The sequence below is a fragment of the Alternaria novae-zelandiae genome (genome assembly GCF_023758075.1).
Source record: "Alternaria novae-zelandiae strain BMP 2774 chromosome Unknown scaffold_11, whole genome shotgun sequence".
NCBI lineage: Eukaryota > Fungi > Ascomycota > Dothideomycetes > Pleosporales > Pleosporaceae > Alternaria > Alternaria novae-zelandiae.
The window spans coordinates 594,339-608,530 of NW_026056971.1; the positions used below are offsets into that span (position 1 = coordinate 594,339).

Below are 14,192 nucleotides of genomic sequence, written 5' to 3' on the forward strand. Positions count from 1 at the left end.
TCCACAGTCACTCCACGCAACGAACACACAAAATGGCGGGACGTATTCTTCCAGTCGCGTTGGCAACTATCGTTGGTGTGTCAATTGGTGTGGCTACGTTTGATGGAGAGTTCAAGAAACAGCGAATCGCACGGATGGAGGAGGAGTACAAACGGTACGCAGACTCCACAGGTACTTTCGTCGCTTTCACTAACATTCGTGTCAGGGAACTCGCTGCTGCAAATGCTTCCAGCACGCCGAATCCCATCCCCGTTGCATCGAGTGCTGTAGCACCCCCACCTTCCGCACAACTACAGGCTCAGAAAGAGGAAGCTGTCGCCTCCGCGCCTGCCGACAACTCGTGGTCAAACGTGCTTGGGCTCTGGGCATGGAAGAAGGACAACAAGACGGAAGCCGCGCCTGCGACTGCAACGAGTAGTGTGGAGAAGCCCAAAAGCAAGCCTTGAATGCTACCATGATGGATTTCATAGGTTCAGCCTGCGCTCGAGATCGTCCCATCGTCCCCGCCGCAGCGGGTCCAGACGCTTTAGCTCGTCTAGCCACGATCTCATATCCTTCGTTGTAAACGACCCGGTCCCAGCATCTACCTCCAGATAAGCCTCTGCAAGCCCGAGCAGCGCTTCGTATATCCACTTGCAATCCGCCTCGTCCTCCAATATCTCCCTGATGTACTCCATCTCGTGCTCGTAGTACTTTTGCCGCTCGCCGTTGGTTAGGTCCTGGACAACAAGCGCATCCGGTGGACACAACGGAGACAATATTGAGAGGAGGTATTGGTGATAGAACCATATGGACTGGTCGAAGGGGTCAGTGTTTATGGCTTCGCATATCAGGGCTAGTTCCGAGTCGAGGAATAGACGGCGCGCTTCAGCGTCTGCGTTGCGCTCGCGGAGGATCTTGGGGATAAGCTGGCTGCGGTTGTGCCAAGCGGAGAAGTTGGAGAGATTGGTCTTGATCATCTTGGTCGTGTACTCGAATTCAGATTCCGAGAGGCTCTTCTGTGCTGGTCCTGATGCGGGAACATCCTCGGATGTGGTCAGACGCTCAATCTGCGACACCACAAATCGTCTGTAGCCCCAAGCATGGAAGTTGCGACTGTCTGCGTGCAGCATCTTGTTTATGAGTTGTAATTCTCCCGACCAAAGTTTACGTGCTGCATCCGCGCCCATTAGCGCTTCGCCTTCGCGCAACAGCCAGTTTCTGTGATTCCATATCCAATAGCATTTGGGAAACTTTCGTAATAGCGCAAACGTGAGCTGCAGGTCGCCCTGTAAGAGTTCGTCTGGTGATTGTTCGGGGGTGTCTGCGGTCACCAGAGCCATCAAGACGCGTCTTCGGTGATTCCATATTGTGTAGTATTCGGGATTCTCGTTCAAGAGTTTCGTGACTAGGCCCAGAACTTCGATGGTGTATTGCTTCTCGGCAACCTGGAGAGCGACTGTCAGCTGGATCCAACGGCTAGTTGCACTGACTGCAATACCTTTGTGTTCACCAGATCCGCCAAATCTTTGTAGTCTGTGATCTGTTGCAGCTCCTTCTGCCGCGCTTCTTTTGAGCGGACGACCGGGCCAGACCCGCGCGATATACCGTGCTATACGTGTCAGCAAGGGTCTGTGGAGCGATGAGGAAGTCAACTTACGCTTGCCATATGTTTCTGCGCTGTCTCGGAGGCTTCAGCGTTACTTCCTCGAGTTGCAGCCTCGGCGGAATGTTGCCCCACTACACGCGTGGAGCCCCTGCCCCTCCGTCATCCCTCGCGGAAGGTTGCCGTAACCACTAGCCGCATCTGCCAGCCCTATATATGCTCCGAACATCCTAAGCAACCTCAGCAGCCATTGCTATTACTAACCCAGCAGCAATAATACCGGGACACCAGGCAGCACCCGGTCTCCGGCCTCCTAGCTCCTCTCCTTCAGACAGCTTCACATGCGCTGAAGCTCACAGCTCAGTCCTCCAGTCCACTCATCTTGACACAAGCTGTTCCAACATGAGCGACACTGGCGACGAAGCATCTCCATCTCGGTCCGGCTATCTCACACCGCCGCTGTCTCCTACGAAGACTGTCAGTACCGAAGGTTGGGCATCACCTCGGACGCCGCAGTCTCCGTGCAAAAGTCGCAGCTGCCTCTTCTTCAGGGATATCGACAGCGGCTTTACTAGTCATTGCCCAACTCCATTGTCTTCTCCTAGGAAGTCCAATTCCAAATTTCTCTCTCGTCTCGAAGCGCTGTCAACTCCAGACCTGAGTCCGACTAATCAAGTGTCTGTGCCGGTACCTTGCGACCTCAACCCGCTTCGAGATGGATCCTCTTCCAGCAAGCGACGACGCAGCAATGGCAGTTCCTCGGACAGCATAGTTGAAAATGCAAGCCGCGCAGCATCTCCTTCACTCATTCCAACAGATACAGTCACTACGTTCGAAAGACCAAATCTACCGCACTTACGCTGCATTGACATCTCTGCTGACGACAGTTCTCCGCCCACCAAGCTTCGCCGTCTTCCCTTGCGCTATGCCAGCTCTCCTCTCAGATCCAGTCAATGGCAAGCACGAGGTGGCCTACTAGCATCACCTCGTCAAACCCAAACAAGTACGCCAGATCGTTTTATCGCTTGCCGCCGACCACCCACTATTACACGAGAAAGCTTCGAGCTCAACAGCCCTGCGGAGCGTCGGAACAAGGAACAGAATACCAACCGCGGTACACGCACAGGTGCAGATGCTTTCAGCCGTCGACTGCGCAGGAGTGGCCGTATGAATGAGGAACTACGCGGCCTCAGGGAGGCACACTCTGTAGTTTCAGGCCGGGCAAATGCAAACAGAAGAAATGTCAACTTCAGACAAACCCCTCTACCTCTGGGTACTCGCCAGATCAGCGCTGGCGCTGTCTGGAATGTTGGTGGGCCTTCTGCTGTGAGTGACACGGTAATAGCAGTCTCCACTGGCAGAGGTAGAATGCTTGGAAGTGGAACGAACGCGCCATTGTACAAATCTGCTTTCCTGAACCGAGCAGACCCCGATGCCGAACTTGAAGCCTACGAAAGACGTCTCGCACTAGCGCTCGACATCGACCCGACTGATCGCATCCTCCAACACTCATCTTCTCCAGTCTCTGCGAGCTCACCACATAGTGGCCCTGCATCGCAAGCGAAACATGTCTGGCGAGACGGAGCTTGGATTAGGGACGGAGTCGTTTCGAGTTTGTTTTCATCTACTACGCACTCCAAGTGTTGTGTTGCTGCTAATCTGAGGTTAAAGGTCCCCGTCAAACACCACCAAAGCGAAGACCAGTGCCAATCTTACCCTTTCGATATGTTCTTCTGCTTACCGTTGCTTCTCAATACTGACCTCGCTCACAGTTCTCGATGCCCCTAACCTCCGCGACGACTACTACTGTACCCTACTCGCATATTCCTACACCTCCAAGTGTCTGGCTGTCGGCCTAGGAAACTTTGTTCATCTCTGGTCCGAGAGAAACGGTGTCAACACGCCAGACTCGCTGAACGCCGTGCCGCCAAACGGTCCCGCAGACGTTCAGCACGTCACCTCCTTAGACTTCTCCTCTACAGCAGGGGGTCAAGCGATCCTTGCCGTGGGACGAGCCGATGGCCGCATCTTGCTATGGAGCCCACTGGATGCTGAGCCACGATTCGATGCAACTCAACCCAAGCCCGTATCGTGTGTTTCCTGGAGACCGACTGTTGTGCAACGCCCCTCCCTCCGAGATAGAGCAATGACTGTATCGACTGAGGAGCTGCTCATTGGGGACGAAGTCGGTCACATCTACTTTTACAGTGTGGAGTGGCCGTCAGAGACGCACAGTGAACTCTTCGGTTGGACTGGCGCCATGACCCTGCTGGCTCGACTTTCAATCCACAGCCAACAGATCTGTGGCTTAGCATGGTCGTCTGACGGTGAACTTTTCGCGAGTGGGGGGAACGACAACAACTGCAATCTTTTTGAAACGAAGAAAGTGCTCCGATCGAACCCCGCAAGCGAAAACACAGCAGCCATCTTGGACGTCCGCGAAGGCCCACGTGGCGAATCCATCTACACCGTAACCAACCGTAGCAACAACGCCGTCCTCCACCTCGCACAATCAGCCGCAAAACACACGTGGAAACTCAATGCCGCCGTCAAGGCCATGGCCTTTTGCCCCTGGCAGCGCGGACTTCTAGCCGTCGGCGGCGGCTCAAACGACCGCTGCATCCACTTCTACCACACCCGCTCCGGCACCTGTCTTGCCACTATCGACTGCGCAGCTCAAATTACTAGCCTCATCTGGTCCCAAACGCGACGCGAGATCGCAGCAACCTTCGGCTTCGCGCAGCCCGAACACCCCTATCGTGTCGCCGTCTTCGCCTGGCCCAGTTGCGAACAAGTCGTTGCTGTACCGTGGTACGATGAGAATCGCGCGCTGTGTGCAGTCGCTTACCCGGGCGGTCCCACGAGCGGTCCGCAGACAAACGAAGATCGTGATGGCGGGAGGGCGAGGGGTGAAGACGGGGTGTGGTCGAGGAGAGGTGTTGAGGAAGGCTGTATTGTCGTGGCGGCGAGTGATATGGCGATTCGGTTCCATGAGATATGGAGTGATCGACGGGGTAGTATGGGCGCAGGCGGCTTGCTGGGTGGTGGCTCGGTGGGCTTGTTAGGCGGGAGTGATATCCTTGAGGGGCCTTATGCTGGGGGAATTGAAAGGCAGGGCACGATTATCAGGTAGGTAAGGTAAGTCTTCGGGGAATGGATGGGGATATAGGTTAAGAGGAGCAGACTTATTCCTAGTCTGGGAATCAAAAGTTTTGGTTTTGAATTACAATCAAGGTCTGCTCCAGTCTGTTACCATTGACCAGTCTTCGCAAATGGCACGAGCTGCAACCTGTACTCTTCTTTTCATTCTGTCATCTCGAATTCCACGACCTCGGCTTACGGTATAAAGCTTTCATCCGCTTTGCCTTCATTTTCGCCGTCTTAACGGGGTATGTGCTAATCTTCGGTCCTACATCTCTAGGAGCCCTCTTCCCCGGCTCTCGCTCAGCCAAAGCATCAAATTCCGGGTCCATACTAAACATCGAAGTGTCCCCCTTTTCGCGGTTGCTCAGGATTTCGTCCAAGGCTTCTCTCCTTATCCTTCTGTCCTCCTCCTCCTCCTCTTCTTCTTGGCTCCTCTCCCATTCCTCCATGTCATCTCCCATCATCTCTCTCTCCTTCTTCTCCAACCTCTTCTTCTTTTTTTGGGCATTCCTCTTCCATATCTCCATGTCTTCCCTAAACGACCTTTTCTGATCCTCGTCTTTTCTTTTCCTCATCCATTCCTCCATGTCATCTCTCACCGATCTCTCCGTGTCCTGTTGTTCACCGCCATCACCTTGGAGCGTCATCTCCCTTTCCACTCTCTTCCCCATATGTTCATCCATATCATCGTTATCCGTCCTCTCCGTTCTCCCCCAACTCTCCACCCTCTTTCTTGCCTTCTCCGTAACGCGGGCGGAGATTGCCCTTTCCACGTGCTCCCATCTCAACTTCCCGCCCGCTGTAACCTTCTGTGCACGAGTTCTACTTTTCTGAACCATAGATCTCTTCGCCTTCTCGCTAGCCTTCTCGGCTGAACGCCTTTGGATCAGGGAGTTGATTTGTATGTCACGGTGTGCCCTGAGGACAGCTTCGAGAAGGTTGGAGTTCTGTTCCGTGGTGTCCATGATCTTTTCATCGTGCAGCAGTCCGGTGAGTTCGGAGTGTAGACCTTGGATGGCGAGTGTGAGAGCGTCTTCTTCTTTGGGTATTTCCCGCAGATCGCGACGCTTCCTGTGCGGGTCGGGGAGGGGTCTGTAAACTAGGATTGGGACCTCGGGCTCCTCTTTCTGCTCGTTTTCTTCAATTTGCTCTAGAGTTGGTTGTTGGCTTATGATTCGGTCCATGTCGGCATCAGCCGATTGTTGCTTTGCACGTGCGACGTCTTCTTCGAAGAGGTGGGATGAATCTTTACCGCGGTTCTCCAGAACGAACGCTAGCCCGAGAGAGTGTCGGCCGTTACTACCATAGCTGGTATCGGTTTCAGTAGTGTCTTCTCTAGGTTCCGTCTCCCCAAATTTGTCGGCCCAGAATATATTTCCTTCGAGCAGCCTCTTCGCGGTTCTGTATACCGTACCACTGGCGGGGATGAGTTTATTCCTTGCATCCATCGTGGCGTTGACCTGCAGTCGACCACTTGCGTGACCTATGGTGATGGCGCCCTCCATTAAAGGCTCCGGAGCAAGCATCTGTTCGACAACTGTTCCGGGAATGCGCGCCGCGACGGCTGTCGTCAGTGCAGCAGTCAAAGGAATAGCTCGATGAGGCTGTGTATCTGAGAGAAAACGTACGACAATGTCCATCTGTGATGCCTTGAGAGTCTTTCCTGACAGGACGGGGTGCGCAGATGATTGTGATACGATGCCAATCTTGGGTACGGTACGAGGGACCTCATCCTCTGTAGATGCAATACCCATGACAACGGCAGCGGCTTTGCGAATGCTTTCGAGCAAAGCAAGCTTTTCCTGAAGATTGTTGAAGTCGTCGGGTAGGATGGTACCATCCACTCCGACATCGTCTGCTCGGACGAAGATCGCTGGGTTCGCGCCATCTATGCACGATACTCTGTAGCCCCCAATGTTGTCCACTCTCCTGCCAGTAGGTAGCACTCTGCCAGTTTTGCTGCCGTAGGGACGTTTGAAATCCAATCTGATCTTTGAGCCTTTTCCGGTAACGCCGTCAATGCTGTAGTCACCTGCGACAGCAGCTTGCGCTCCAATGACTTCGAAGGTAGAGTCGAGCAGCTTCCCAGTGTTGGTATTCCGTATCTTGACTGTGACCTCTCCGTCTCCCTGGGCGTATATTCTTGATGGGAGAAGACCGGCGTTGTAAGCATAAGGGCCAATTGCACTGCTCATATTTCCACAGTTGCCTGCGACGTCGACTTCATCGTCTTCAATGCCCAAGCCGACGAATGTGTAATCAATGTCTAGCTTTGGCTCTTCCCCAGTCGCTTTCGCCTCTTCCAGAGCCTCTGCAGCCTGTGCAGCCTGCGCACTTTTACGAGCTGCATCAATACCACCAAAGCCTGTTCGAAATCGAGTGGCTCTCTCGGGCAAAGCCACTCTCCTCCCGTAGGGTTCTACGAGACATATCTTACTCAGACTTGATATGCCCGCACCCATCCCGTCAAGTTGCCGCCCATAGGGATCACCACTCCCCATGATCTGGCGGAATATGGTCGGCCATCTTGCGCGCTCTTTAGGCAAGGCTTGTGGCTGTAGGATTACGCCTCGTGATGTACCCCCGCGGTAATAGGCCGCCTCAATGGGTTTCTGGACTGTCGCAGATGGCGGGACGACGTCATGTCGCGAGACAAACGAGCGTATACGCAAGGAGAAGACTGGCGAAGGACGCATCACGCATCATGGCATTGACTTGTCGAGATGCATGTCAAGGGCGTATGCGATCGCTGGATGGCAAATTGTTCGGAAAGGGTCCGCCTCGGAACGGAAAGAATTGGACCCTGATGGAAGCACAGGCATTCGTCACTCACAGCTCCGAATTTTTCTCGAACGTCTTCATCATCATCGCATCCACCTGAGCTACATTATCGCCTTCGCATAAACCGTGCATCCTCTGCTTCCTTCCACATTTCATACCACACAATGTTGCAAAGAACCATCCTCCGCGCCTCAAGACAGCAGGCTGCCCGCTCAATACGGCCTTTTGCGCCACTACGTCAACAATCACCCATCACACGAGCAGTAGCGACGCCCGCTATCCGGTGGTACTCGGATGCTGCACCAGCAAAGGAGGGCGAGGCTGCCGAGAAGAAGGAGGATGCGCCCGCAGAGAACAATGAGGCAACACAATTGAAGGAGCAGCTAGAGAAGAAGGACAAGGAAATCGTCGACTTGAAGGTAGGCTTCAATGGTGCCCGAATGCACGACAACAGCAGACTGACATGGCTCCACAGGACAAGTACCTCCGCTCAGTCGCCGACTTCCGCAACCTCCAAGAGCGCACCCAGCGCGAAATCAAGGCCGCTAAAGACTTCGCCATCCAGCGATTCGCCCGCGACCTCGTGGAATCCGTCGACAATCTTGACCGCGCTCTTGGCACCGTGCCAGAAGAGAAGCTCAAGGGGGATAACACCGACCTCATTGCCCTGCACGACGGCATCAAGATGACCGACACCATCCTCATCAACACGCTGAAGAAGCACGGCTTGGAGCGATTCGACCCCAGCGAGGCGGCCGAGAAGTTCGACCCCAACATCCACGAGGCTGTCTTCCAAGCGCCGCAGCCGGACAAGGAGGACGGAACCTGCTTCCACACACAGCAGAAGGGCTTCAAGCTCAACGGCCGGACACTGCGACCGGCCAAGGTTGGCGTCGTAAAGAACGCTTAAACTCGACATTATTAGGAGCAATATGAGCTTCATTCTACGCGAACCAGGACATCTGTCGCTGCCGCCACGATCTTCTTCGCATGTGTATGACTACTTCGGTTCGGCTCCATTGTAAGGTTGGCTGCTTTGATCTGGCACGGTACATTGGGGGCATGGCGTTTTCGTGTCAATTCACGAGGTACATTTGTGTACATATATTCCCCTCTCAGACGCATCTTGGAAAAGTTGAAGCAAGCATGATGACGAAATGGCTTTGCGTATATTGTAATATTAGATATGACGAACCATGAGCAAAAGAAGGCAGCTCAGAGAGCTAGCAGAGATATCAATGCCATTCGCATCAACTCATTTTCGATAGCGATTCGCAAAGTCTCTTTGTTTTCGTGATAGATGCCAATATGTGAAGAAGGACTGCGTTTCTTTTGAGCAGTCTTGCAGTCTGTTGACGCCCACACCTTTTAGAACGCCAGGCCCATGCAATGTTGTACACCCAAACACGCCACTCTCTTCGTCTACCAATTGGACTGCCCGTAAGGCGTAGCTCCATATGGCGTAGTTCCTCCTTGTGCTGCACCGCCCCACGAGCTCGCTCCTCCGTATCCGCCTCCTCCAACAGGGGTATATCCACCCGCATCACCGTATCCAGCACCGTTCAGTGTTGGACTCTGCGCGCCGCCAAAGTCCTCCGGGCCTCCAACGCCGCCAGATAATTCTTTGATGATCTCGGCGAGTTTGCGTTGCAGGATGGCGATGCCTTGAGTAACGATTTCATCGGGTTCGAGACCGCCGACTGTTTCGACGTCGTAGAAGAAGCGTGATGGGGCAGCGTCGAAGTTGAAGGGTTCATCGGGATTGGGAGGTCCACCGTCGAGGTTTATGCGGGCTTCGTCCTTGGGCCTGGATATCTGTTAGAGGCGTGCTGTTATACGATGTTCGGATGATTAGACTAAACATACCACTCCTTGTCCGCGTCCTCCTCGTGCCAGTAGTCCAAGTGATGCAGCTTATTCGCCGGATCGTACTCGAAGCCGATGGCTGCACTAGGCGCCCATTTCGCGTGCTCCTTTGCAATACCCTTCTTCGCAATGCACTTCATGTTGATAGCCTGGCCTCTCCTCAACTTGACAATGCAACTACCCGTCTCCTCTGAATCCGTGATAACCGGCTTCCCTAACTCTTCGTTTGGTGCCCGAGACTCAATAACCAGATCCCGAGCGTACACCTTCATAATCTCGCTGCCTGTGCATTTCGCGTTGAGGGTAAGAACGACGGCGCAGTTGTCGCAGTAGCCTTCGCAGTCGCAGTCGCGCGAGTACAGCAGCTCTTCTACGCCTTTGGAGCACAGAGGAACGAGGCCGAGACGGTGGCAGACGAACTCGTCGGCGAGAACGGATGTGTTGTCGAACACTTCTACTACATCGATGGCTAGGGTGGGAATCTCGGCGAGCATCACACGGCGGAGCGAGTTTGCGGTTTCGAGATTGAAGTTCTGGACGATGAAGTTGGCGCGCTGGCTGTCGGCCTACGCATAGCTGGGTTAGCTCGACGTGTCCTGGGGCAGACAGAGCGGGCGGTGTACCTGGAGGAAGCGCACGTTGATTGCGCCGCCATCTGGGTCGTAGTCCATCGCGTCGTCGTTTCAGGGAGGAGAGGGCTGTGTGCTTGCGAGGCTCGTGATGGAGCCGAGGTACTAGGGCGACTGGATTCGGAGGCGGAGAGAGACGTGTTGGCGTGTGTGGGTTGTGCTGGCTAGGGTCGTCGTCCTGATGGAGATTCTTTGAGGTGAGTCTGGGAGCGAAGCAGCCTAGCGTCTAGGTGTGGCGCATGAATCTACGCCACACCTAGAACCAGCCACACCATTGACAGTGGCATCGTCATACGGGTCAGCAACTGGCGAGATTACGCCGAGTGTAGAATTACATGCAGGGTCACATAGACCAAGATTAATGGCTGGATGACGTCTGAGTTCTATGCTTAAGAGTTACTAGGGAAACCGTATATTCCGCAAAGGCGGAGTCGTCATAGCATCACCTGCAGCTACCGTCTCGTGTGTTCATTGTACACACCAAACGGGAGACATGTACAACGGGTGTGCGCATCAAGACTTGTGGATGCGCCCGGCGTACGCGGAGCTCGAGACAGTCACGAGACAAGCATGGCCTTTGATCAGCCTTGCAGTTGAACGCATGAGACATTTTCCATGGGCCAAGCCTGACTTGAGCATCACAACAAAACCCAAACATGAAGGGTACTATTGGCCGACAAAGAACCTCAAGCGCAAAGCGCCTATGGCTGTGTTGCGACATGAGCCGACCGAGTTGAACAGTTGTCCTTGCCGTATCGCATGCCTATGGCAGACGGACAATAAACGAGTCTGCCGCTGAGTGATGACCTATTACATGCCCAGTCGGACGAGATAAGGCCTTGATGGTATTGCATGCATGCTGTGTAGTCCTAACATGGATAAGCCGGACACTAACAGTGGACTCGGTGCTTGAACAGTCAGTAAAGGATGTTCTGTGGAACCAGCGAGACACTGGTAGATGTTTCTTTCGTGGACATGAGGCTGAGTGGCAGGCGACTATGCATCAGCGAGGCTGAGGCTTCTCCTTTTCTCTGCGTCTCGTGCTATCGTCAGTTGAATCCATCATTGACGCGTCCGCCGAGGTCCGGAGACCTCCAGCAGCACAGTGCGTTGGGGAGCAATAGGGCGGGGCAGTGCAATGGTGCCCAGGAAATGGCGCGAAAGAAGCAGAGACATGGGACATGGACGCGGGAAATGGCATGGCCGGAGTCTGGCCTTGGCGGATTGAGGCGGAGCAACCGTCGCTGCTTGCGTGCGGGCGCTGCAACGACCAACCGCTGAAGGCGAACTTTGATATAAGACACACGCTGTCGGTCTCTTGCCCTCCAACTCACCACAGCAACTCAACCAACAGACCACAGTATATCTTTGCGCAACATAAATGATCGCAAACATGCAGGCTACTCTACCTCCATCACCAATGCGCTCCCGCGCGTCATCGGGAAGCAAGTCGCCACTTTCTCTCGACCTCTCAGACCTCCCACCGCTCGTCGAGCCATCACCTCCTTCAAACACACTCATCATAACCGTGAGTATTCCTCAGTTTAAAACTAAGAGCACAAACTAACAGCGTTCAGAATCTTCTCGCACCCGAGATCTTCTCACTATCAACCCTCACCGAGATCCGCGAAACCGTAGACAAATATGCGAAAGTACACACATGGGCGCCGCTCAAGTCTTTCCGTCGCATCGTAGTATCCTTCTTCGACGTCGACTCTGCGATCCAGGTCCGACAAGCCCTTGATGGCGAACAGCTCATGGGCTACCGCATCCGCGTATACTTCGGCGTAAACACACCCATGAACCCCTCAGACCAGCACCTCGCCCTCCCAAAGTCCGACCGACTATTCTTCATCTCGCCGCCGCCCTCTCCACCTATGGGCTGGGAAATGAAGGAAGAGGATGCGCCAAACAAGATTGTACACCCAGAAGACCTTGCGGCTGCGCTGGCACGGTTACATGCAAACCACGAGGCGACTTCGCCTACGACCGACCACGGCGGCCCATCCATCACAAGAAGGCGAACTGGCAGCACCACTGTTGTCTACCACCCCGAAGACCACGGTGACTCACCCAACCTTCCAGCCATATCCGTCGAAGACACAACAGAGACACCTGAGCTGTTGACACCCATCGATGCGATGGAGGGCGTCGAGGGCCCGATCGCATCGCAGAAGGCGCAGGGCATAGCAGTGAGCACATCAAGGCCACCGGTCGAGCTCATGCACTAGACGGTCGTGCAGATTTCACCGTGTTTCTTTCCTTCTGTTTTCAAAAAGCATCATCTGCTCAAATGACATTGCGAATGCATGGTTCCGGCGTTGGTGGTTCACCTCTTGGGATGGCTCGATTTCGAGTTAGGAATGATAGCATGTGTATTAAGGACAGTGGGGATACCTTTGGTAGGACTCTGGTTGCAATGGGTCTAATGGGTATGGCATAGTATGATATCCCGTTCGAATAGCGCAAATACGTTAAAGCACAACTTTACTTCGCCTGTTCCAGTCTGCTTCGTGAATATGGGTATGCAGTGTCAATCTGGATTGCGAAGCCAGGATACTGAAAATGCAATGCAAGTGTTGATCAAGTACATGTCTCTGCCTCTTTGCTATGAACCGCTTGTCCACCCGCGCAGAGTCAGCATGAGTCATCGTACTATAGATTCCAACCTCGCATAACGAGAGTTTCTGATTGTAAAAGCACGAGAACGTGAAAACGTCCACATCCGGTGGGGCGCATCGTGTTGTTGGTCGCAGTTGCCCGCGGGCCGTACCTGAAAGTCGCGCTAGCACGTGACGATCTCCATTTCGATTAGCGCGCACCACGAAGCGAAGGCCCATTTCGATAATTCTAATTTCGCAGGCCACGACCCCGACAACACCACGACAATCTACTAACGTTGCAGCTTCCACACGCCGTCGAGACGCCGCAGTCAAGATGAAGCTCAACATCTCATACCCCAACAATGGCACCCAGAAGCTGATCGAGGTCGACGATGAGCGCAAGCTCCGCGTCTTCATGGAGCGCCGCATGGGTCAGGAAGTCCCCGCCGACAGCATCGGCGACGAGTTCAAGGGATACATCGTCAAGATCACCGGCGGTAACGACAAGCAAGGTTTCCCGATGAAGCAGGGTGTCATGCACCCCACCCGTGTCCGCCTCCTGCTCTCCGACGGCCACTCCTGCTACCGCCCTCGCCGCACTGGTGAGCGCAAGAGGAAGTCCGTCCGCGGATGCATCGTCGGCATGGACCTCTCCGTCCTTGCCCTCAGCATCGTCAAGAAGGGCGACGAGGACATTCCCGGCCTGACCGACATTGTCCACCCCAAGCGCCTCGGTCCCAAGCGCGCCACCAAGATCCGCCGCTTCTTCGGTCTCAGCAAGGAAGATGATGTGAGTTCTCTCATAGCTTCTTCGCCAATCCTGCTTCGCATAGCGGATTGAGTCTCGCTCATCCTGCTACAAGCAGCGCATTGAGTCTGAGCAACAAGAAGTGAGCTAGAAAATTTGAAGGTTTGAGTACTAATCATTGCGTGTGTAGGTCCGCAAGTTCGTCATTCGCCGTGAAGTCGTCCCCAAGAAGGAGGGCGCAAAGCCCTACACCAAGGCCCCCAAGATCCAGCGTCTTGTCACTCCTCAGCGTCTCCAGCACAAGCGCCACAGGCTCGCACTCAAGCGCCGTCGCGCGGAGGCTTCCAAGGATGCTGCCGTACGTTCACACCATTCACTACAAGACGCACCGAGGCTAATGATACTGCAGAACGAGTACGCTCAGATCCTTTCCAAGCGCATCAACGACGCCAAGGCCGCACACGAGGAGGCCCGCAAGAGGAGGGCGTCTTCCATGAAGCACTAGAGCGTTATCATGAGTTCATGATTGGGTCGTGGAATGATTACATTGGCGTCGGCACGAAAATAACGGTGTGGGCTCCTGTATCTGAATGAAAACTTCGGGCATTCTAGGGAATAGGCGCTTCTCATACCACTGACTGCTTAAGGCAGTTGTCTCAATAAACAATTGCATCACTTCACGACCGCTCCACAACCTTCGTATCCGACATGTCTCTTGCTGGTACACTTTCATACACTGCGTATCTGTGGACTGACAAACGTATCTCGTCGACCTACCTGACCTTGCTGATCATATCAGCTCCATTCTTAACGTTGCCCCATCGCGCGTACCTCTT

The 14,192-nt window shown here is 54.2% G+C and overlaps 8 protein-coding genes across 8 annotated transcripts; 5 read left to right on the forward strand and 3 right to left on the reverse strand.

The window, feature by feature from the left end:
- Nucleotides 1-32: 32 nt before the first annotated feature.
- Nucleotides 33-446, forward strand: J4E88_005982 (uncharacterized protein; the record flags this gene model as incomplete). Its single annotated transcript, XM_049399613.1, has 2 exons — nt 33-154; nt 206-446. 2 exons carry the CDS (start codon nt 33-35, stop codon nt 444-446), a joined length of 363 nt encoding a protein of 120 aa, XP_049254626.1.
- An 18-nt stretch (nt 447-464) lies between these two features.
- On the reverse strand, nt 465-1,648 carry J4E88_005983 (uncharacterized protein; the record flags this gene model as incomplete). The annotated part of the gene is made up of 3 exons (XM_049399614.1): nt 465-1,427; nt 1,481-1,591; nt 1,640-1,648. The coding sequence occupies 3 exons, from the start codon at nt 1,646-1,648 to the stop codon at nt 465-467; spliced, it is 1,083 nt and encodes a 360-aa protein (XP_049254627.1).
- A 1,305-nt stretch (nt 1,649-2,953) lies between these two features.
- On the forward strand, nt 2,954-4,718 carry J4E88_005984 (uncharacterized protein; the record flags this gene model as incomplete). Its single annotated transcript, XM_049399615.1, has 2 exons — nt 2,954-3,128; nt 3,358-4,718. 2 exons carry the CDS (start codon nt 2,954-2,956, stop codon nt 4,716-4,718), a joined length of 1,536 nt encoding a protein of 511 aa, XP_049254628.1.
- Nucleotides 4,719-4,896: 178 nt separating this feature from the next.
- J4E88_005985 (uncharacterized protein) lies at nt 4,897-7,425 on the reverse strand (the record flags this gene model as incomplete). Its single annotated transcript, XM_049399616.1, has 1 exon — nt 4,897-7,425. The coding sequence occupies one exon, from the start codon at nt 7,423-7,425 to the stop codon at nt 4,897-4,899; it is 2,529 nt and encodes an 842-aa protein (XP_049254629.1).
- Nucleotides 7,426-7,674: 249 nt separating this feature from the next.
- J4E88_005986 (uncharacterized protein) lies at nt 7,675-8,420 on the forward strand (the record flags this gene model as incomplete). The annotated part of the gene is made up of 2 exons (XM_049399617.1): nt 7,675-7,929; nt 7,986-8,420. The coding sequence occupies 2 exons, from the start codon at nt 7,675-7,677 to the stop codon at nt 8,418-8,420; spliced, it is 690 nt and encodes a 229-aa protein (XP_049254630.1).
- Nucleotides 8,421-8,932: 512 nt separating this feature from the next.
- On the reverse strand, nt 8,933-10,047 carry J4E88_005987 (uncharacterized protein; the record flags this gene model as incomplete). The annotated part of the gene is made up of 3 exons (XM_049399618.1): nt 8,933-9,317; nt 9,377-9,942; nt 10,000-10,047. 3 exons carry the CDS (start codon nt 10,045-10,047, stop codon nt 8,933-8,935), a joined length of 999 nt encoding a protein of 332 aa, XP_049254631.1.
- Nucleotides 10,048-11,425: 1,378 nt separating this feature from the next.
- On the forward strand, nt 11,426-12,236 carry J4E88_005988 (uncharacterized protein; the record flags this gene model as incomplete). The annotated part of the gene is made up of 2 exons (XM_049399619.1): nt 11,426-11,533; nt 11,583-12,236. The coding sequence occupies 2 exons, from the start codon at nt 11,426-11,428 to the stop codon at nt 12,234-12,236; spliced, it is 762 nt and encodes a 253-aa protein (XP_049254632.1).
- Nucleotides 12,237-12,524: 288 nt separating this feature from the next.
- J4E88_005989 (uncharacterized protein) lies at nt 12,525-13,861 on the forward strand (the record flags this gene model as incomplete). The annotated part of the gene is made up of 4 exons (XM_049399620.1): nt 12,525-12,528; nt 12,911-13,398; nt 13,547-13,714; nt 13,766-13,861. The coding sequence occupies 4 exons, from the start codon at nt 12,525-12,527 to the stop codon at nt 13,859-13,861; spliced, it is 756 nt and encodes a 251-aa protein (XP_049254633.1).
- Nucleotides 13,862-14,192: the final 331 nt, after the last annotated feature.